This window comes from Apostichopus japonicus, chromosome 22 (assembly GCF_037975245.1).
Source record: "Apostichopus japonicus isolate 1M-3 chromosome 22, ASM3797524v1, whole genome shotgun sequence".
Classification (NCBI taxonomy): domain Eukaryota; kingdom Metazoa; phylum Echinodermata; class Holothuroidea; order Aspidochirotida; family Stichopodidae; genus Apostichopus; species Apostichopus japonicus.
In genome coordinates this window covers 9533359-9556409 of record NC_092582.1, presented here as the reverse complement: position 1 = coordinate 9556409, position 23051 = coordinate 9533359, and the positions used below count along the sequence as shown (strand labels likewise).

At 37.2% G+C, this 23051-nt stretch overlaps 1 protein-coding gene and 2 long non-coding RNA genes across 5 annotated transcripts in view; 2 read left to right on the top strand and 1 right to left on the bottom strand.

The window, feature by feature from the left end:
* Positions 1 to 863: 863 nt before the first annotated feature.
* On the top strand, positions 864 to 6986 carry LOC139963371 (uncharacterized). Its single transcript, XR_011791574.1, has 2 exons — positions 864 to 1546; positions 5032 to 6986. It is a non-coding gene; the product is annotated as an uncharacterized lncRNA (long non-coding RNA).
* The window catches only part of LOC139963366 (contactin-1-like), a 56612-nt gene continuing 40117 nt past the window's right edge, over positions 6557 to 23051 (bottom strand). The window contains exons 17-31 of one of the 3 annotated variants that reach the window (XM_071964047.1): positions 22336 to 22512; positions 21503 to 21573; positions 20865 to 21084; positions 20026 to 20096; positions 19739 to 19862; positions 18624 to 18734; positions 17217 to 17363; positions 15851 to 16039; positions 15101 to 15209; positions 13934 to 14064; positions 12834 to 12915; positions 11751 to 11920; positions 10732 to 10761; positions 8411 to 8481; positions 6557 to 8210 (exon numbers count right to left, since the gene is read on the bottom strand). In XM_071964047.1, the coding sequence (XP_071820148.1) occupies positions 8058 to 8210; positions 8411 to 8481; positions 10732 to 10761; positions 11751 to 11920; positions 12834 to 12915; positions 13934 to 14064; positions 15101 to 15209; positions 15851 to 16039; positions 17217 to 17363; positions 18624 to 18734; positions 19739 to 19862; positions 20026 to 20096; positions 20865 to 21084; positions 21503 to 21573; positions 22336 to 22512 (1856 nt within the window). In that variant the 3' untranslated portion in view covers positions 6557 to 8057. Of the gene's footprint in view, positions 8211 to 8410; positions 8482 to 10731; positions 10762 to 11750; positions 11924 to 12833; positions 12916 to 13933; positions 14065 to 15100; positions 15210 to 15850; positions 16040 to 17216; positions 17364 to 18623; positions 18735 to 19738; positions 19863 to 20025; positions 20097 to 20864; positions 21085 to 21502; positions 21574 to 22335; positions 22513 to 23051 lie in introns of all 3 variants that reach the window. The other 2 variants (XM_071964046.1, XM_071964049.1) reach the window with 2 other exon arrangements.
* On the top strand, positions 8094 to 11820 carry LOC139963370 (uncharacterized). Its single transcript, XR_011791573.1, has 3 exons — positions 8094 to 8233; positions 9208 to 9313; positions 11681 to 11820. It is a non-coding gene; the product is annotated as an uncharacterized lncRNA (long non-coding RNA).

The window sequence follows — 23051 nt, the reverse complement described above, 5'->3', positions numbered from 1 at the left end:
ACAACTCTGTAACTGGACGACATACATTAATCTAGGTGTGACTCGAACCGGGGACCTTATGATTGAGAGGCACCGGCGTTAACCACTGAGCTAACACTCCAGTGGTGAAAAGAAAAGTGCTGTTTTGGTCATTGCGGGCGATGTGCATCCGAAACGTATCATGAGCCCGTGGTCAATTGCTCCGTTCATGGAGGGTGTTTCAGTCAGGGGCGGCGGAAGCACTTTTAATCTGGGGGGGCACCGACATCAAAGGGCACTTTGCAGAAATTCGATTGCACTGATGCAGCCTTATATTTAGTACCCTTTACAACTCTTATTGTATTATCTTATTTGTGTACACACATCACTCCATCAACGCCCCCCCCCCCCCCCCCTCTCAAGGAAAATATGCATACTAGCACTGCAATATCCAATGTGCAAATTGGGAAACAAGGAACAAGTTTTCTTTTGAGACAAAATGAGGCGAAATCATGCTAATTGCTAATGTAGGAATCTTCCGAATTAGAGTTTATTTCTTGTTAATTTCTTAACAAATTTTTTCCATTCGAAATAGCTTTGAGTTTGACCCACAGAAATTCATTGAAAGTCACGGGCTTAGCCTGGATTTGCAAAGTTGTATGCACGACTATCTGAGCGGAGCGCCACCATCGGTTGGCGCGGAGCGTACAAGAAAATTTTTGGTTTTACAAACCCCTCAGATGGCCGGAAACGGCCCTTCCCGAGTGTTCATTGTGGCTCCCTAGCCTCTTGCTAACTTGAGACACCTCAATTTTTATGTAGAAAAAGGGCACATTTTTAACCTGAGGAAAAGTGGGGGGGCACGTGCCCCCTGTGCCCCCCCGGTTCCGCCGCCCTTGGTTTCAGTTTGCAATGTGATATGCATGAGTCCTAAATTGTTGTTTCATTGATATTTAAATTTCTTATACTTTTTAACTAGTAGTCAAGTTAAGCTTGCAGACACTACCAAGATTCAATGATTTTTGACATCTTAGCGAAGGCCGTTAGAATCACCGGTGTTCTAATATCATTTGATATTCAAATTAGCTTCGAATTATTGTGTCTTTATTGTCTATAGTGTCCGTATGAGATTGAATAGAGAGTTATTTAAGACACCTCCCAAACAATGTTACGAATCTATTGAAATAAATCCGATCAGTTAACGATCACCTGTTTTACAATTTTATCCAGCCAGACTGTCTGTATCATCGTTAACATTGCCATATATACAGCAATACACTTTACGTGGTATAAACCAGGCTATATTTGCCTACAATGCACGTAGCCAGGGATATTAAGGATGGGGACCAACAATTTAACTAAGGACGGACACAAAACTCGTGTCTTGTATTATAACTAGTGTACAACTGATGGCACGGGGGGGGGGGGTACTCTGCACTGGGGGAACACAGCCTGGCAATGTGCCTGTATACACCCAATAGATTTTTGACACGGATTTTTTATCGAATGGACCATGGTTCGAGTTGGCTTAATCGTTGCATGATGCGTACAGTCTAAAGTTTGAAACCAGGCTGCATGTATCCAGCATGTAAGTAATCAGTCATAATTAGCATATTTAACTAGTACGTGTGGTGTCCCCGTGCCCACCGTTCATTTTAAGAACGATAATTGTAATATGCTTATACGGGCATATATACTGTGTAGCCTATACTTCCATAAACTACGCCACGGTAACCAATACTTTTGAGGGCCCTACGTGTAGTCCTGCCTAGCTGCAGTATATAGTACCTATATGCATTGTTTGTACTCCTAAATTACACAAATTAATATTCATCTTTTCTTCAGTCATTTAGCTGTCTGTCAAAGTAAGGGGCACTCCATCTTCGTCTATAAGGAAGCCCCTCGATCGCTTGTCATATGTTGCGTGGGGAACCAGTCACACTCTATTAAGGTCTGGTGGGGGTGGGAATGGTTAAAGGTATTCATGTGCAATCAGTTGATCAATACGGTATATTTTAAAACACTGAAGATTAGAGCAGCATTCTCTTGTTAAAATCAAAATACATCGTCACATTTTCACCAACTAATTACAGTGCATTTTACATGTTGAATATATGCATGAGCAACATTACTTTTGATATGTTAATAAACAGTTTTGCTATCATTCAGCTTCTGTCAATCATAGCTTTTAGCATTTTAGTAATTTCCCGTTAAACATCTAATGTTCATAAATGAATGTGGCAGGGCTAATTAGTTTCACTTATACACAGGCGCGTATCCAGGATTTTCTAACCCGGGGGGCGCGAAGTACTATCTAAGCGGAGCGCCACCATCGGTTGGCGCGGAGCGTACAAGAAAATTTCTGGCTTTGATACCCCCCAGATCACCGGAAATGGCACTTATCGGGCTTGAAAATGACCAACCAGATGTACACTTTTGTCTGATAACCAAGTATTTCCCCAAAGTTTTTTTTTCCATCCATAACCTTTTTGAAGATTGTCACCAGTCACACACCATGTTCGACCTCATTGCATGTCCTATGGATCATTGCTTTTGTAAGTGGTTCTACGTCACGGCCCACAATATCCGAAAGCCCCACTTTTTAAGGTTTTAAGCCCATTATTTATTGAGAATTTGAAAATTCACATTTCTCGTGAATAAAATCACTTGAAAACATACCCATAATGTTGCACAAAATTCAATCTATTGACAACCAATATAGAAAAACCTCCTTGAACCCCTAACAGACAGGTCAAAATTGCACGAGTAGAGGAAAGTATGATGAAGAATGTTGGTGAGAAAATTTTCGAAAATTCAGACACAGTTAATTTATTGGTGTAGAAATATTAAAACCTCTTATAATGGCTATTATAAAACTTGGTTGAAGGAAACGAAAAATAGCAGATATTTCCAATATCAGGTATATCGAAACCGAACACTACACACATAGGCGTAGGTCCCGTAGGAGGCGGGGGCTGCAGCCCCACCCCCCCCCCCCCCGCAACCAAATTTTTTCCCACTTTTTCGGGCACCTACTGAAAGAAAAATAAATAGCAATGAATAGCTTAAAAATGATCTCCTTGGTAATTAAAATAAAGGTCTAAGCTTGGCCGACATTACTACTGTAAAAGAGAGTTTTGACATAAATGGATCTGTATGCTTTTTCTCCATCTACATAAGACATTTCGTTGCTTACATTAGCATCCGGCGGTATAATGTGCAACTTTCACGGACCGTAAGGTACACTATGCCATGCAATGTAATAACCGATGCTTGCTTATATGATATTGGCATCGGTATGTTGAACGCGCGCTTCGCGCGTGAAAAATTTGGGCTTTTTTTTCGGGCAAGTCATTACAGCCCCCAAATCCAATTGGGCTCCTACGCCTTTGACTACACACATAGACAGTTTTTGAGGCTGTTCATCGTGGAACATGCATGCATTGCTCACTGATATGATGTTATATATGCTCTTTGCTTTACAAATTCGAACAGGCGTGTTGCGAGTAATTGCCAAGGGAGGGGCGAAGCCTGTAGGCAAAATATCTAAGCGAAGCGCCACCATGAGTTGGCGCGAAGCGTACATTAAAAATTTTGGCCGAAAATGCCTCCCAGATCGCTGGAAATGACACTTTCCAGGCCTTGTAAGTTGCATCTAAGCATTGTATATTTTGAAATTACTAGCGATGTCATAAAGAAAATTTGCTCGGGTGGGGGGGGGGGGGGTGGGGCGGTCGCCCCCTTCCCGAAATGCGTCATGTTCTTGAACTCGACTCGGTCGAGTTCAAGACCAGCCACAGTTGGTTCCATATAGCACAATTGTACAATTGTTTAAGGCGTCCATACACACACACACGCGTTATGATAGACCATATATAGTATTTATATAGATACACTAGTGAGAGAGGAAAAATAGAAACGTCAAAATGGAGTTGTTGGTGTAAGGGGTAGGGTGAGGCGCACACCCCCTCCGTAATCCTTGATCTGTCACTGGCTACCCTGTGTATATAATAGGGATCAGCGCTTTAACTATGACTGTTCCTCTTTCTCTTCCCGAGGCCTTGGTTATCTTCTACTCCCTCCTTTTCTCCTTTTTCTCTCTTTTTTCTTTTTCTTTTCCCTTCCTTCCTATCCTCCTTTTCTTTTTCACCCCTCCTTTTCCCTTTTTTCTTCTCTTTTTTTCTCTCCTCTTTTCCTTACCCGGGGGGCGCGCGCCCCCAACGCCCCCCCCCCCTGGATACGCACCTGAATACAGATCATTAAATCTCGAGTTCCGCAGCCTGATGAAAGTTGTATTAGTTGTACGTGTCGGAAATCGGAATGGCTATTTGTATTTGTATATTTATTTGTTTCATCACAATTTACAGTGTGACGGGAAGTCTCCTATAAAGCCTGTAAGGCTTAACAAAGTAGGAGACTCCCCCCCCCCCCCCCAAAAAAAAGAGAGAAAAACTTAAGAATAGAAAGAAAAAGGTAATAGTTACATCTACAATGATGATAGAAACATTACCAGCCTCTTTATTGATCGCAGCCTTAAGGTATCCTGGCAATTTATAGTCCAACAGTGCTACATATACCATTATTTGCCATTCTAAAATTCTAGTACAGAGCCGGGCGAGTACTTTCAGTACTGGCGGGGAGGTGGGGGCTATAATGTTAAATCGTCGTCCATTTTGGTATATGGTAAGTTGGTAGATGCAAAATGGTGCTACTATTTTGCAACTTTTGAAACAATGAAGAATTTGAGACTTGAGACTGGTGGGGTCTGCAGTATACAATAAGAATCGTTTTCATGTTGGGCAATTAAAGTCAAATTATTGCAAGCCACACTTTATCAGACATGGTTCTATACAAGGCACTAAAAGTTTAGGTAAACACACTATTTACATTGTTTCATTGTTCCAATTAACCTGCAGTCTATAACATTTGCCTATTACACGTGTTTTCTTTGTTTTAGGTCTGCCTGTCAAGACAATCATAATTAGGACTCGAAACGTTAGGCCGTCTAACTTTGATGCTTTCAACTTGCAGCAGTAATTTGCCTTTGACCTTTTTTTCTCCTTCTTCTTCCAGTACGCGTTCCATGGATTCTCTAAGCTTGTGACAGGTTGATGAACTCTTCCACATCTGGATTCCTCAGTAGAGGCGATGATAAGTAGTGACAATGAAATGATGTTAAGAATAGAAGGTGGAGCCATGCTTGTTGAGTAAACCAAGAGCAATCGGCTTACAGCTGCTAATACAACACAAAGTAAGTTCAACTTTGGAGAGCACTATTGATTTAGATTCATTTTACCTGCCAAATGTTATTACTAAATCGTAATATTTCTCTGCAGGGAGGGCCGAAGATATGATACATGAAAAAGGCGCATTTTGGTCGGTATAAGCAGAGAGCATTCTTTCCTTGATCAATTTTGTTCAGGTCCTGTTCTGTGCAAATTTCAAAGCTTTTAATTACGAAATTTCAACTGAACAAAAGTATAGATTTGATAACCATCACGATGTCCCTTCAAGTCAGATTATAACGCGGCGCAATGTTATATCAAGAGCTGGTAGCTTCGTTGAATGTTGATGTATTGTACTGAGCGAATTAAGACGATAAAGTGTTTGAGATTTTACCTGTCGCGTTATTCACTGTTCAATTTCGATAATAGTTACGAATACGTTGGCGCTGCGAGAGAAGGTTTATCAGATATGGTTAAATCCACTTGAGTATAGCTTTATATTAGAGAATAGATTAATTTGGCATGTAACCTTTACTTGACTATATATTTTTATCATGATTCTAACATTCAAAATCCAGTTAACTTACCAAAACTAGAATAAAACTATCTTGCTTTGGTAAATTCCTCAAAGCTCTTTGTTCATAATAAGCTGTGGAAGTATTTCAATACTTGAATCAGGGCCGAGGGCGGTGTTAACTACCCATTGTACTGTACAATTATATACCGGACTTAAGAAATTACTAATCGAAATGGTTCAACTAAATATATATGACCCCTAAAATATGCTACCTGTATTTTCTTATAGGATATGCTATGTAAGAAATGCAGAGAGAGAGTTGGAGAGCGAAAACTAAACAAGTTTTTGTTTTTTGTATATTTTCTTGATTCATGTCTTTGAATATAGTCTGTTTGGTACTTTCAACTATCTCCCACCATTAAATTATTTAATACTTCCATAATCGCAATATGCTCAAATATGCTCTCAACTCTCCTTTGCTCTCACATGTCTCCACTTTACACAATGAACACAACATGAAGCTCAGGTTGTACACTTTACCGTTTAATGATGTAATATCCGTATAGCAGTTATTACATCGATATTGCAATGTTAACAGCCGGTAACAATTTAATTGAATTCTGCCTAGCCCACATTGGCCCAATAGCTACTTTTGTACAACTATAAATGGATGAATATGTATCCGGTATAGGCCTCATTGACATCTTGTTTAAAGATCATCCTATGTAAGCATGGGCGTCCTTTTAGTGGGGGGGGGGGCTGGGGGATATTTCAACTTTTTGAGGAAGATCCCACATGCTGCCACACCCTGCAGTACCCCCACCAACTCTATACAATAAAGTTAACAGGTACAAAATTTAATGGCATAATTGCACAGGTTTATTGAATAGCCTATTGTCCATACAGATATTACAAGTGTTTCATCAAAAAAATGCTTTTATCAAATCGCAAGGAGTGAGAAAATTGAAAGAGGATATAAATAAACAAAGATGTTTTGCAAGGAAGCATCAACGGTGGTCTGCATTTAAATTGCATGGTTTCCACAAATTTATGTTCAATTTTTTTAATTTTTATAACATAGTGAACACATGTACGGTTAAAAGAGAAAATGACGTAGCTTCTATCAGAGCAAAAACTTAAGCAGTAGGGCATACAATTTACTAATGGGAATGTAAGAAATGGGTTATAAAGAAACATGATTTGATGCAAAACTCAATGGTTAAACTTTCCTTTAAAAATAAACACAGCACACATCTATTAAACATTTGCAAGAAGAAGAAAAAAAATCTTGATTTATATAAATAAGTAAACAAATGCAATATTTACAATTTCAATACATCAACTTATTTGCCTTCTGTGTTAGCTTTAAGATATTGGCTATTAAGTACATGCACATTTACGTATATTCTCATTCCATATATTGACGGTTTGTGGTAGTAAGTTGGGTAGCCTTAATTTCTGTAAAAACAGTCAGAACAGGAAGCAGAAAATATGATAAGGACACAGATGATTGGTATAAATCAAATAATTTCACTACACTATTCCTATCACAAACTAATAGGGTATTCTTTAATTCATGATATTCCATTACTTTTATCTGACATTTCAAATTCCTTCTTATTACTTGTTCTACATGCCCATCAGGTTCACTCGAATAACCAGCCCGATGTCTGTAAAAATACTCCAAAAATATATACTGCTCTCGGTGGAATGATACCACATTCAGCCCAGTGCTTGAAGGCAACAAAAGGTTGGGTAGATTATTCAGGCATAAGTAACCCACTTGGGACTATGATAAGTCTGTACTTTGGAAGCTCATTTCACTATAGAAGACCTTGTACATAAGACCGGCAGTCCCCCTTGGATTTACCATTATCATATCACATGTCATGGTGGTTGGCTCTGGTGTCTTGCTACAAGATCATCTATCTTGGCTTGAAGAAGACACAAAACAATCCTGAGATTGGTTCACAAGGCCACCGTGTCCATGACAACGATGATTCCACTTAGATATTCCTTCAATTTCTAAAACGATCTTGCGACCCAATCGAAAATCCTTTGCAACTCAAATATTCGGTAGCAAATCCATAGGTTGCAGACCATGGCACTATTCCTCAGTTCTTTCAAAAAAGAACGAAATAGCGATCAAGTATTTGCCACATTGTTGCAGTAAAAAGTCACCTTTGAAATCATCATCATCATCATTATCACACTGGCGTATTTCTCTTCTCTTTAACACAGCTTGCTATGTTTTGAGTTGTTTCCTCTCTCCATGGTGGAATGTTAAGCCTCTGATCTGTCTGAATACACACACACTCTATTTAGTTATTTATTTATTTGGTTATTTATTTAGTTATTTACAGTATTGTCCTTTGATCTGCGATCACTACTGATGGTGGACTATCTGGCGGTCTCCCTTCATTGTCGCTCTCCTCCTGGTCAAGTAACGCCGCTATGGCTGCCAAGCTGTCCTTCTTGAATCTACTCGGACCACGCGACGTCCTGTTCACCTGAAAAGAACAATACATTTGAGGTCAGTAAAAAAAATAACACAGGGGTGATTTCACCTTGCCATTTAAAATCTAGAGAAAGTTGATTGTAAACACTAACCCTGAACGCCTTCCCTAGACTTGCAAAACATTTTTAACAAATACAGGAAAGATTCTGTCATATAACACTTTACAAAATTTAACATTGATTTTGTACTCACTTTCTGATAAAGATCATCCAATTGGTCTGGGGATGTATCCAGGGACCTGGCTGATCTGCTGGTTTCTTGTCCTGTAATTGAATGATGAAGTAAAATTATCACAACTTGCACATCTATGCATATGTCAACACTTAATGTTATATTAATCAACAACAACAGCACAATATTGATATCATGCTAATTATATATGGTATCCATACACACATCACTTTGTTTCTTATATTGAGCAGTTTGCAGTTGAGCAGTTATATTTAGCAGTTTCTTATATTTAGTGTTTACAGTTTGTGTTTTCAGGATTAGGAAGCTTATTATCTCATCAAATACTGGAAATAGTGTGTGTGCACTTCAGTGAATGGAACTTGCAAGTATCAACATAGCAATATTGGCCCAATTTGTATAGCAATTAGCAATAAGATAATGGACAGGTTTAATACCTATGCTACCACACTTAGTACAGTATTGATGCTAATATATATACAGTACATCTCATACATCAGGTAAAGAGTACCTATATATACCAGTCACTCTTGATGATGATACTAAATAGCCTACTATGACACATCTATTACTCTCAACATGTTACTAAGGCAACAGAAAGTGAAACAGCCAATGAATTATGATTATTTATTTTGTACTTTTGCAGGTTAATAAGAACGACATAAACGACTTTCGCTCCCTGTTCTAAGAATTCCTGCAGCATCAATATTTGACAATGTTATGCTAAAATTGCACACAAATGATATAGATATGTAACACAACATATAAATCATATACTGTACTTCCTTCTGCTTGAACAGTGCAATGCAGTGAATCCAACAGGTACTTCATGGCAGCAATAACAAGGACTTTAGACGAAAGCCTTATATGCACATTATACCTACAGTCCTGGTGGACGTTAGCAAGGTAAATAAAGTGTGGAAAAACAAACAGTCAGTGTTTGTGAAAAAGTTTGTAGTTAAACAGATATCACAGGCCAATGTATTGACAAAACCAGAAGGAACTAGGAGATATTTGAGTCAATCTGTAATTTAAAAAGTTACAGTTAAAACAAGGGTGTCTGTCCCATAAGAATACAATTGAATTTGAAAAAATAGGGGGGGGGGGGGTAATTTTTGCATTGTTATCACATATTCATTTGCTAGGCAATGCCTCCTTCCCCTCAAATTTCACACTTTAGGAACTAATTCCTATATCAAATGTTGAAAGTGATGAAATTTGTTTTGTATCAGTAGCCAAGAATGGTAGCACCTAATACTCTTGAATCATTACGATGGGATGATTGTACCACTCAATAGTGTCAATATAGTGATAAGCTTTGCTAGCTTAGCAGGTGAATTTGCCCAAAAATAAGTGTTAGGTAAACAACAGACTAGACTGTTTACTCACTTTATATTTTAACAATTGTCCCTATATCTGTATTGAAACCCATTGCACAATTTATAAAAGGGTATTATTAGGCAGCCTCCTTGCGTGCACAAATCATTCAACTGATAAACGTAGCGAGACAATGAATATACAGGAATGCCAGCCAAGCATTTGAAATTCAGTGATTATTATACTGTTTTTACAGACACTCTTTGGCAAAGTGGTTTTGTTCTGCATAGTTTGGTATATATCAATAAGCTGATGTGAACTCAAGCAACCAAACATAGCAGTAGCGTTTTGAATAAACCTACTGGGACAATGCGTTTTTTGTTCCCGACTTAAACAAAATATGCAAAAGTATGAAACAAAATGAAAAAAAGGGCTCCAAAAGCGATGGTGTTGCTGCCAAATTTAGTAGTAGCTCTTCGCTCTTTGGCAAATGGTTTTTGTTTGTATAGTTTGGTATATAAACCGATAAGCTGATGTGTTCTAAAGCAACCAGACATAGCAGTAGCTTTGTTAATAAACCTACTGGGACAATGGGTTTTTTGTTCCCGACTTAAACAAAATATGCAAAAGTATGAAAAAAGATGAAAACAAAGGGCTCCAAAAGCGATGGTGTTGCTGCCAAATTTAGTAGTAGCTCTTCGCTCTTTGGCAAATGGTTTTTGTTCTGCATAGTTTGGGATACTAACCGATAAGCTGATGTGAATACAAGCAACCAAACACAGCAGTAGCTTTGTGAATATACTTACTGGGACAAGGCATTTTCTGTTCCCCACTTAAACAAAATATGCAAAAGTATGAATAAAAAAATGGAAAAAGGGCTCCAAAAGAGATGGTATGTTGCTGCCAAATTTAAACCAAAATCATATTGAGAAATCAAAAAGCAAATAAAATGTCCTTTGCAAAGATTTGGTAATTTGGGCAATTTTTAATGTGTTGAACATACTCACCAATATAATGAACTGCTGTGAGCAAAACAGCTGTAATTTTAATGATGGTACAAATTAATAATATAATTAGCAAACTATGATAGAAAAATCCAAATATGTTTCACTCCATTGTCATTCATTTGCAATCTTTTCTAGACTACATGCCAAGATCACCAATTCAATGGACTGATCCAAAAGTCGTCAATTTTCTGTGATCAATCGACTAATTATTTATTACATTCGTTATCGTAGATATTATTTGCAAATGTAGATATGTCTGATATGATTTGCACAATGGGCCAACAGGAGGACCGAAAGATAGAATTGATTCACAGTAACATTCAATACTCTACTATTCATTTGGTGATCTACAATGTACATTATAATTTCTATCTTTGTAATGTGTATTCATAAGTTTGAGAATCATCAACTTTGACAGATAGAACTAACTGGCTCTGCTATGTCATTCAGTAAAGAGCACACAAGTATGTTGTGCATCGTTTCAAGCATGAAAGGGATATTCCGGTAGGCAGGCAATATTTCACGCTGTTAGTTCAAGACCTTGTCTCACTAGTTGGTAGATTGGATGTAACTATTTTAACTGGTTAAACTCTTGATTCTTCCCCCCTTCCCCCCCTCCCTCCCCCCGCCTGGAATGACCACAGTAAGTGATGATGTATATGGAATGTTTGCTTCGTTTCAAAGGATCCTCTGTATTTGAAAATGTTATCAAAATATGACTTTATTTGTAAAAAGGTCATTTTCCTCTGTGAATCGGTGAGTTAAGTATGGTATAGAAAAAGAAGTACTCTGCCAAACTGAATTGCATTGACGGCATCAAATACCACCAAATTTGAAAAAAATGCATATCATCGCCGTGAAAAAAAACCCTATGCAGATGTAGTATTGACCTGGAGATGAAGAAAATTACCCATAATCTTGTTTTATTAACCCGTCAACTTCTCCACAGGAATTAATCAATTGAAGGCTGAGAAGCAGTACGCAAAGAGATGCAAAGCAAAGCAGAGTTGCGGACTTACGTGGGTTAGTCCCATAGTGTGATGTTCCTCCGTAGTGGTTGGGTACTGCCCTCACTGACAGCTGGGCACTTGCTGGGGACGAGCTGGCTCTCGGTCTGTTCTGTATTAAATTCTGCTCATCTAAGACACGGGAGGAGGTCGGAGCACCGGTAAAACTGCTGGGTGTGGGACTACTGGAAAAGAGAAATCAAGATGATTTATACCATCATGCAGCAGTAACTTGAATATTTAACAACAGAATTTATAATTTGTAAAAGTAAGTTGGCCTGACGTTTCGATCCTAGCAGGATCTTCTTCAGAGGCTAAATGACAAGTAACAGAAACAGAAGGGACAAAAACACATACAGAATACAGACAGGTTAATGAGCACGGTGAACACAAAGAGATAGATGTAAGGGGATTAGTAGACAAGGTATGGAGAGAAGAAAGAAACAGGGGGAAGAGGAGAGGGTTGATTGAATTTATAATTCAATCAACTGATCATACTAGGAGCATATCCAGAAATATCTAAAGGACGAGTAGGGGTGGGGTGGGGTGGGGGAGGGAGGAGGATGCTATAGGGCGATCCACAACGATTTTTTGTTCACTTTAGACCACATATGGAGGCTGAGGCAGTTTTCTACTAAGTCGGTGAATGTAATCACATGCAACAATCATACTTTTCTGAATGAAACTATATTTAAACAAGAAATTTTATTTTAGTACTGAATAGCATAAAAGGAATAAAAGGAACAAACTGAAGTCATTAAAGAACATCCTTACTATTTTGTCACCAAACGGGAAATAAGAGTCAGCAAGAATGAGGTTCATAAGGTTTCTATTTGAAATAAAACATGTTTTTTTCCCCTCTCTCTCGGGCAGTTGTCTGTGAAGAATATTTTCTACCGTGACAAACACACAAATGTAATCGTGTCCATCCATGTGGGTTACAGAAGAATTTTTTTTTTGGGTAGATGTAAAATAGATTGATTTTTTTTTCTTTTTCTTGAGACATCTCACAGGCCGCAAAAAAATGACTGGCGTGCTGCATGTGGTCCACGGACTGTAGGTTACCCACCCCAGCACTATAGTATATAAAAGTACCTGGATTCTGTTCTAGAATAATTGTCCACACCTTCTTCTCCAGATTGGCTGGAAATTTGGACAAACTGGTCGTCTCTAATCACTGGAGAATGAAACGAAGAGAAGGCAAAGTTAATAGTATAAAATGCATTAAAGAAATGGAGGAACAAAAACATGCACACAAAATAATTTCCCCATAACTAAAAAATGCACTTTCAGTTTTCTGCCAATTATAAACATTAAGAACAAATATAGACAACATGAGCCTGGTGGCCAATTGGCTGAGGCGTCGGACTCGTGATCCAAGGATTGCTGGTTCTACTCCTGCCTACTGCATCCCGTTGTATCCTTGGGCAAGATGCTGTATCTCAATTGCCTTTCTCCACCCAGGGGTTAAATGGGTACCTGTGAGGTAACTTGTCCTTGGGCGCAGTATATAACTGCAGCCGACTGAAGGGATTGTCTCTGGGAAAGGAATATCATTGACCAGGTATTATATAATGTCTGCCTAAGCGCTTTGAGACCTATCGCTGGAATACAGCCCTATATAAAAATCAAATATTATTATTATTTTTATTAACATGATAAATCTGGTCATGATTGTTAGAAAACTGTTTATTATCAGCAAATATTATTGGGCTGTTTGTTCCTCATAGTAATATGCCTTTACAGTCACTGATGTGCATTGTAATTCAAAAAAAAATGCCAGAGATTTTTCTGAATTTTCCATAGTCTTTGCAAGTGGCTAACTAGGCCTGGATCGGTCAATAGAAACAGAAACAAACCCTTTAATAATTTGTTTCCATTGGCTGTTGTGTTAATAATACTTACAGATCTAACCATTAAATGGCAATAACCAAAGACTTCCTTGCTTTCACGATGTGCAGTTAGATTTCAAAACTACTTTTTAATAGTTTAAAATTGTTTGTAGGAAATAGAATCAGTTTGACAGTGACAATAAAATAGTAGTCCATGTACAAGTCTTATCCCCAAAGAAAATCACAAGTTCTAGATTTTGAGTAGATTTCAAAATATTCAGTGTTTGTCCTAGAATTTACACGAAATGGGATATTTTCCCCCATTTCTATGGATGATAGGAATAAAACTGCGAGATAACTTACGTGGAGCAAGACGGCTCTTTGCTTGTTTTTTGCCACTAGCTCTGGAACACCAAGCCGTTACAAAAAAGACCGCTAATAGGAAGAATACAAAGGCGAGCCCAACAGCAGAAGTAAAGATGGCAAAGGAATTCCTGATGAAGAAAGTAAGAATAATAACCATTATCATTGAGAAATTCCCTTACAAACACATATAGTGAAACTGTACAATGTAAGGATAGGATTATAGCACTGGAATGATGGGCTAGGGGAAGAGGAACCCCCTTCCCCCTCCCTGAAAGTTTGTTCCAATTAATATTGCCAACCAGTAGAGTTGGTGGGCTCAATCAAACCTGATCTTTTCCAATAAACTTTATTGATAACTTACAAATATGCACAACAAAAATTCTGGCACAAGATGATTGAAAGAAACAAAAATATGAGTGACTGTTCTTTGTATGTTGTAGAATCCCATGTATGGGTTATGCCATGTTTATAGCAGCTATGTCATTCTAATTGTCAACATGTACAATTTTCCCCATAACAGGAAGGCACATATAAAAAATATCTTCACAGAGTTAATTTCATCAGTAATAGCAACATGGAGAAACAAAAATGGGACCATAAATTAACCACATCCTGATTATTGTAATGTGATATTGAGGGAATGTTGTAGTGGGAGGAAATTAACATTAGGCCATGCATGCATGCAGGGCTCATTGAAGAATCATTAGCAAGCCATTAACTACAACATTGAGACTGTAATGATACCTAGAATTACACAGTATAATATTGCACACCTACACCAACTATGACATGTTTAACTACTCTCTTCCATACCTTTTGTAGCTTTGTCATCTTTATTTCTTAGGGGGAGGGCGAGGGGAAGGGGTGGGTGGAGGGGACATTTTTTAGTCCATCCTTCTAACTACTTTAGTTCACAGTATCAATTTAGTCAAAGAATGATTTTAGTCAAAGGATAATTTTCTTTAGTCAGATGTTTTAGTCAACAACAAAATTTCTTCAATTTTTTTTAGTCAAATAATCCTTTAAACAATAGGTTTCTTTAGTCAAAGATTAATTGGCAATAGCAACCTTCATGCTGTATAACATCGATTTAATGTGTCCATTTGTAGACCTTTCTAGAATATTATCTGTTATATTATTAATCGAATATGTTGAGTGACTTACAATGGAAGCCCCAGAAGTGTCCAGTCTTCCTTGGCTAGTTCTCCAGGCTCTGGAGTAGAATCTGTTCCATTTGTAGATGTAGAGTCATCAACAGAATTGTAACTCTCCTCTGCGGGAATGCAAAATTGTGAAAATATGCAAAGTGATCGGAGAAGAGTATGTGATTTTCCTAAAGTTTCGTACATTTTACGTAGCAGAACGTTATGCACGTATGGGGTGTATTGTGGTTCTATTCTCTACACATTAAAAACCGCTCCACTTGATATGAAATCAGTGGGCCAAATTTGGTTTCGGGATAGGCTAGTGGGCATCCTTAAGATCTTCATATTTCAACCGTCCTTTCTCTTTTACATTATATTCGGCACAAACGGTCCATCCAAACTTTCCTTTGACAGATTCAGAGTGCATCAAAGAGAGTGGTACAGTATGCATTGATCACAGTACCTAGGCACTTTATTGCATGTACAATCTTAAAACTTAAAATTCATAATAGACATTAGTCTACTTCAAACATACGTAGAGTGTGACTTTCCAACCCCCACCCCTTTCCAATGTGACAATATAAATAATGAAACTCTGAATATGTATATAGTACTGTTCTGTATACATACTGAATTCATTATCATTACTTCCTTGAACCACAACATATATATATATACAAATGGAAAGTTATTAATCAACAACAGAACAGCTAACTGGGAAATCATAAATAAATCTTTCCCTAAAATGAAACTTATTTGACTAACTAACCTGTGGAGAAGAAGTAAGAGAGAGCCTCTCCGAATCCAGCGCTCGTCTGAGCCATGATGGTCAACGAGTAGTTTGTCTCTGAAGTCAGTCCTGTAATGTTATATTGGGTTTCCTTGCTGAAGACCGTGACGACGTGCGTAGAGTTGTTGCTCGTTGAGACTACTTCCCTTCGAGTCTTCTCGTGGAGATCTGTGTTGTGTTGTTGTGTGCAGTATATATGTGTGATATGATTCACAGGAAGTTAACAGGATGCTGCTATACTATGTGTGCAGCAGATTGATTTCAAGCTCCGTTTGAAACTAACGAACATCTTCCTTGCTCCAGCATTTTCAGCGGATAGAATCTTTGCCTGATTTTTCTCCCCTATCTTTGTTATTGACTAAGTATATTTAATCTTGACATGATAATGAAAAGTTGTGAGCTCTCAGATTAAGAATAAACTACCTTTTATATCTCCATGATTGGATACAATTAATTATTACCTAACATAATAAACTGGGTCAAATAATTTGCCTTAACATGTCCCCCAGGGAAGCTATTATACTCCACAAAAGCTGTCCACCATGGAAACTGCACCACAGGGTTTCTCTAGATATACATCTATTTTGGTGATCCAATTACAAACCACAGGATGATATGAAAAGCCATTTAAAATCAAATTAAGCAGCTGGTAGTCTTTTATAAGTAAACACTTCACTTCCTATCCCACAAACTCAAAAAAAAAGATACTGGTTTGTAAACACACACAACTCTGCTTCTTTTCCAAAATAGTGCAGTTAAAAGTTTTTCAAATTGCTTTTACCTCAAAAGAATTGGAAACTTAACAACAATGCTATATTTACATACTAGAAGCATCAAATATAATCAGTCAGTTCTTTGTTAGAAGTGATCAAGTTCCACTTACATTGTTTAAGATTCATGACCATACACACATGATATTTCAACAACAATCATGATTATACACAATTATTTCAACAACAATGATTTGAAGATGTACAGTCAGTAAAATCTCACAAGTTCTGCTGTGATTCAACAACAAGTTTTTTCGGCAACAAGAATGAGGCAAACGATGGCGCATTACACTTTCCCCTTCCTCTAAAATAGCATTATGGGTGAAAGCCAACAATTAATTATATCATTTAACCTCACAAAATGTCCATGCTTCATCTTTTTTTTGATTAATCAAGAGACAATATGATGATCATAACACCAGGAGGATGTTAAAAACCTCATTTCACCTGTTATTATTCAATTCGAGGAAGCTCTGAAAATCGACACAACAAGACATGCAAGGAAAATCCCTTCCACCCCATTTTTTCACTTTCATAAATCTAGTGTTACATGATTAAGAATTTAGTTTCCTTACCTTTTCCTGAATTTAAGGTTTCGATGACAGTATACTGTATCCTATACCCTAGTATATCTCCTCTTTCTTCTAGTGGAGCCGACCACTTTAAAAGGGCAAAGGTTGGGCCAATATCTCCAATCGTCAAATCTGTGATCATTCCAGGCACTGAAATTTATGGAAGAACATTAACTGTTTTCAACCTCGACTTCCTGTCCTGTCAAACTTGTACAGATTAATCTCTAAAAACACTTATGACAAAATTTAGGATTAATTTTGTTATAGATATCATTTCTTCCCACTCTTAGAACCATGTGAAAACCTTAATGTAAGGAATATGGTATAAACATATATTCATGGCTATTATGTTGACAATATATTGCCTATCAAGTTTGCAGTTTAATTTTACTTTATACACTAATCTGATCATTAAGATGAAGGATACTAAATTTTTTATAGATTGGAAGATTACTACAGAGTATTTTGTTTCTCCAATCAACAGTTTTGAGGACAAATAGAACTTGAAAGAAAACCCTAACCCCCTTCCTCCCCGACCTCCTTCCCAAACATTTGAACAGATGGAATGTTCCTTTGAAAAACTGCAGTATTTAAATCACATGTTATATGTAAACTCTAAGAAAGTAACATCTCATACTGAATTTGATTGTTTTCGTATTCCCCGAGTTATATAAAGTCAACTACATTTATTAATATCTCGTTGATATAAACACAATTGAATGCAATGAAGTGAAAAATTTACTGAGAGTCAATATGTTTGTAAGGAATTGGCCTAACTCTGCCGTCACTTATCTCAGTCTATATGATATTTGTTTCTACCCTCGTCTGCCTCTCACTCGACTGCCTCTAACGAAATTACCGTTTAGAGCAGTACCCTATGCCTATGGGCTATTTTCATTTTATTTTTTATTTATTCCAGTATAAATATAAATTTATAAATAGGATAAGAAGTACATAAAAGAAACATATAATTACAATGATTAGTTTGAGGTCAAATTTGAGGAAGAAAAAAGTATACTAAAGAAAACCATTGAATATTAAAATACTTCAGATGATTATAACAAGGGTTCTAAAACTCTTTCTTGGGTAAAAAGTGCAGCTCTGTAAATGAAGGAATTTCTAAAAAGTGTGATTCTAAAACTTGGAGTGAGCTGAGGATTTCTTAAATTGTATTTTGTATTATTGCACAGAGAGGTCAGTTCACAATGTAGAGGATGATCTTCCCAGGCAAGTATATTTTTGGCAAGTCTAACAAAATCATTTCGGGCTGCAACATTAACCTTAATTACAAGAATATCACAGTCTACGCAAAATATATTTGCACAATATTTAAGGAAACTCTTAATCCTCTTCTTGTCTCGAGCATGTATGAAGTGGTACCACATACCAGCATTTTAACCTCAGACCTACCTCCATCAGCTGTGGCAGCATTTATAGAAGACCTAGGTCCGTTCAGGGGGGAGCCTTCTTCTAAATTATACGCTGACACAGTAACTTCATACTCTGTGCTCACCTTCAAACCTGAGGATTAAATCAGTCAGATTAAAACATTCTTCACTGTCCTGTGACAAAAAAAGAAGCTGGCTGCCTCTTTACCCAAATAAGACGCGGTGATGAAATCGTCACTGGTTGACAGAATGATCTACAGTTTCGCCACCGATAACGGGCAAGTTGGATACCTCAGTTGGTAGAGCACAGGTCTTTTGCAACCCTGAGCACCCCCCCTCCCAAAAAAAATTCTTTGCTATTTCCAGTTTCCAGTCAACTTTCCATTGATGCTCCTTTGTTAACTTGAGAAACTTATTAAATACTGTTATGGATAGTTTTGCTAAATACTGTTATGGATAGTTTTGCTATGTCAAAGCCAAAAGCGAAATTCTCAAAGTGCTTCAGTCACACCTTGAAATATATATAGGACAACCACAGCTTACATTGCGTATAAGATATTGGGAATGAAGTTTCTCTTGTATTAAAACTGTTGACTGAGAGACTAAATGAGTTATCACCTACCTCTTGCTAAGAGGAAGAAAATCATAAATTGCACACAGAGAGATAATTAAAATAGTGATGACAATACTGAATTGCAACTGGCTAGTTTAATCACCAATAAAAACTATTACACAAAGAAAATGACAAGATGTCATACATAAGGAAGCAAAGATTTTATCGTATTTTTTTGTGTCTAGTCAACGATTTAACCTGATGAGTATTAGTCAAGATACATGTCGCATGGTTGACTGTGGAGCATATTAAACTATTGAGGGCCTACCTATGGCACTTACAATAACGTACTTCATGCGAAATATATGCTAATTCCTTTCCATAATTTGAGGTGAGGGGGACTTCCAAAGAGCCATTAACTTTAAACAAGATCTGCTGTAACCATAACTCTTCACCACAGTTTGATTTATTTTGAACACAATTTAAAAAAAATAAAATGTCACTTTCTTGTTTTCTTCTTCAATTATGAAAATGTAAAAGAACATATATATAAAAGGGAAAAAAAAAATTAACATTTGACCTACCAACTATTGTTGCATTTGTCAGAGGACTGGCAACATCTAGATCGGTGATATTTGTGAATCCTGTTTCCCTCGACGTCACGATATAACCATCTATAGGGCCATTACGACTGTCCTCGGCAATATTCTGAAAATCATCACCAGATTATTATCTACGTGAAAATATCTCGATTTACACCAGAAAGATAAGGAGCATGTTAATGTTATCACTGACAGCACTGTACTAATGTTGTAGGAATCATTACATGTTGCTTCTTGCAATTAAGAAAGTCAATCTAAAACCCGCTTACCTCCCACGAGAGTATCAGAGCAGTTTCATTTACGGCGACAATTGAAGCGATAGTTGGAACTCCCGATGGTGCTAAACAGAAAAGAAACAAGGTAGATTACATATTGTCATAGCTGAAAAGAATGCACTTCAGTATTTGATTGATGACAAGGGGGGGGGGGAGGAAAACACTTTGTAAATTATTTAAGAGCCTTTTCTTTATACATTTTGACCAACAATTTTTTAATCGTCAGCAATAGTAATTAGCTCAACATGTTCAGCATTCAGTAGAAAAGAATTGCTGCAAATTGACAAACTGTTTTCCTGTTGGTTGCGACCATCCATGTTATTTCCAGATATCAATGAGTATTAATGTCTTACTGAGGGAAAGAAACCTCTGTCTCACTGAGGGGAAAAACCTCTTGAGTGTAACAGTAGAATGTTTGTTGATTTTGGTTGCATGAGTAAACATCAGAATATTTAGGGGCAATACTGATGACTGTTAATGTACCTTTATCTGCTTACGATGATGCTTGCCAAAATAAGAAACAACTCTGAGGTATTTCTATTTATTTTGCTTTTTTTTTTCTCTTCACAAATTTCTTTTCTAGCACTAAAATTTTCAATGCTGAAATTTGTTAACAAGAATATTTTAAAAGCTTGTAGTTAACAATAGCACCATGGGACAAGAGGCATTAACCCTTTAAATTCTTTTGATATAAAAGAGAAAAGGGTTTCTCTGTTGATTCTAGTGTGTATATTAATAATTATGTATCTGGGGATACGGTGGATGTCAGGTGACAAATTTTGAAAAAGTTGATGGCTTGTAACAAAATGTTAATCAAGAAAGTGTGAGTGTACCTGCAACTTTAGTTCTGGCTGTAGCAGTAACACTGGGAGGGCTAAGTCCATCTGCATTGTAAGCCTCTACGTAGATGTCATACTCAGTCCAAGGATCAAGGTTAGCGATCGATGTCGTCATCTCCGACGTAGCAACTGATTTAACTTCCTTAGATGTTAAAGACATATATGTCACGTTGTATCCAAGGATTTCTCCATTTTGAACTTCTTCTGGCAGAGGCTGAGAAAAAAGAAGAGAATGAAACGAAGATTCTAGTAATATTTTAGGGAATAGTTTCAAACTATTATTTTGAAGTATAAGGACTGTTTGATATCGATGTATGAGAATAAATGCGGACATCATAGTTATTCAAATTCTACCGTTTCCTGGAAAAGTTAAGTTGGTTCCGACTGATGGATGGACATAAAATAATTATTTGATATGTCTTCAGCGACTGAGAATAAAAATTTAGGCATAAACAAACAAGATAATGCATTGTCAGAAAAACGTTACCAAAATTCAGGCTCCCGGTCCTGGTCTTCTTGAGAAATATTTTTTATTCTTATGTTTAAATATTAAGAAAACACTTTTGGAAAGTGTCTGTAAATAAACCATGATAAGAGAGTTTGGGTAAATATATTCACAACGATCTACTCACCGACCAAGAAACTGTTATTACTGTTGATGATTCTACAGTCAACTGGAGATCTGTTGGGGCTGCATCAGGAGCTATCAAGAAATATGTAAACATAAAACTTTTAAAAAAATAAAGAGAAAGACCCTAAAACTGTGGTTAATTTTATTCCAGAGAGAGTACCTGGTAATAATGCAGCCATCAAACAGTTTGGACTATTTCCAGAATCTTTCAAACTCTTTTTGAACCTGTGAGCCGAGTTGGCAGAGAGAACAGTGGCTAAGTGTTCATATTTTGTTTCGAAACTCAAGAGAGTCACTTTAAAGTTTACAACCTCTGTCGTACTACAGTGTAAATTTTTAATGGTATAGTCCGGTCTTCGGAGACGACCAAATGTATGTTTGGACGATTAACCAAACTCGGCTGTGGAAGTTGTCCCGCGGACAACTAGTTCTTTACATCAAATTCATATTGACTTGTACCTGAATACACCCCCTACCCACACCCCACCCCACCCCACCCCCCAAATAGGTAAAATGATAACTTGGTATCAACCCAAAATCTGGTGTTCTTTCTTCACCGTGTACATACTGGTCTTTGTTTTTTTGCTATATTTTTCAGAATAACCACATCTCCTGTTCAGACAACCAATATGTAAGGCCTGAGTGTCCCTCTGATGACAAGGAAAAAGCCTTAAAATGTAACCCATACCAATAAAATTCATAATACATTTTCCCAAAAAAAGTGTATATGGCACCAGAGGGGATGAAACCCATATAGGTAGAAGTTTAATTTCTTTTAAAAAGTCACCATAAATTTTGTCAAATATCAATTAAAATATTATCTCTCTCTCTAACCTGCAGTCGCAGTGACCTGATGTACGTTGTAGGAACAGTTTCCAAGCTGGATTTCACCTTCGGATGAAAAAGTAGCTCCGCAGACTTGAAAGGCGTAGAGCGAGTTCGGTTGAAGGTTGTCAACGACGTGATCTATCGTGTATCTACCTTCGCCTGGTACTTCTATCGTCCTCGAGGCTAAAAATAAGAAAAATATACAAATCAAGATATTACCAACTAAACTGACCTGTTGATGGTTTTAAAATAAATAAAAATATACTGGCTCTGATCAATGAACTTGAAGGACTGTAAAAGATCGATGTGAGGCATTAGAATTGATGGAACAACAGCAAGAAGTATATCAAGATTGCTGTACTTATTTATCGCAGTGACTCAAAAACTTACAGGAATTTCTCTTCATGATTCATAGGTTTATGGGAAAAGATTTGCATTTTCATTAATAAGGGGGGGGGGGGGAAACAGCAGGGAAAAATGAGTGCTATAGTTTTGTCTCATATAAAAATACTATGGTTTCTGTGTAGAAAACTGTTATACATCTTCACACTTGACCATTACCTTGACCGTTTCGAATAGCATTTTGAGATGCAATACGTTATTATTTATTCCCTATAAAAATGAATAAAATAAAACTGTTAGCAAACTGCTTATCTACTAGAGAGCCTGTGTAAGAGAATGTGCAAAAGTAAGTTGGCCTGACATTCGATCCTAGCAGGATC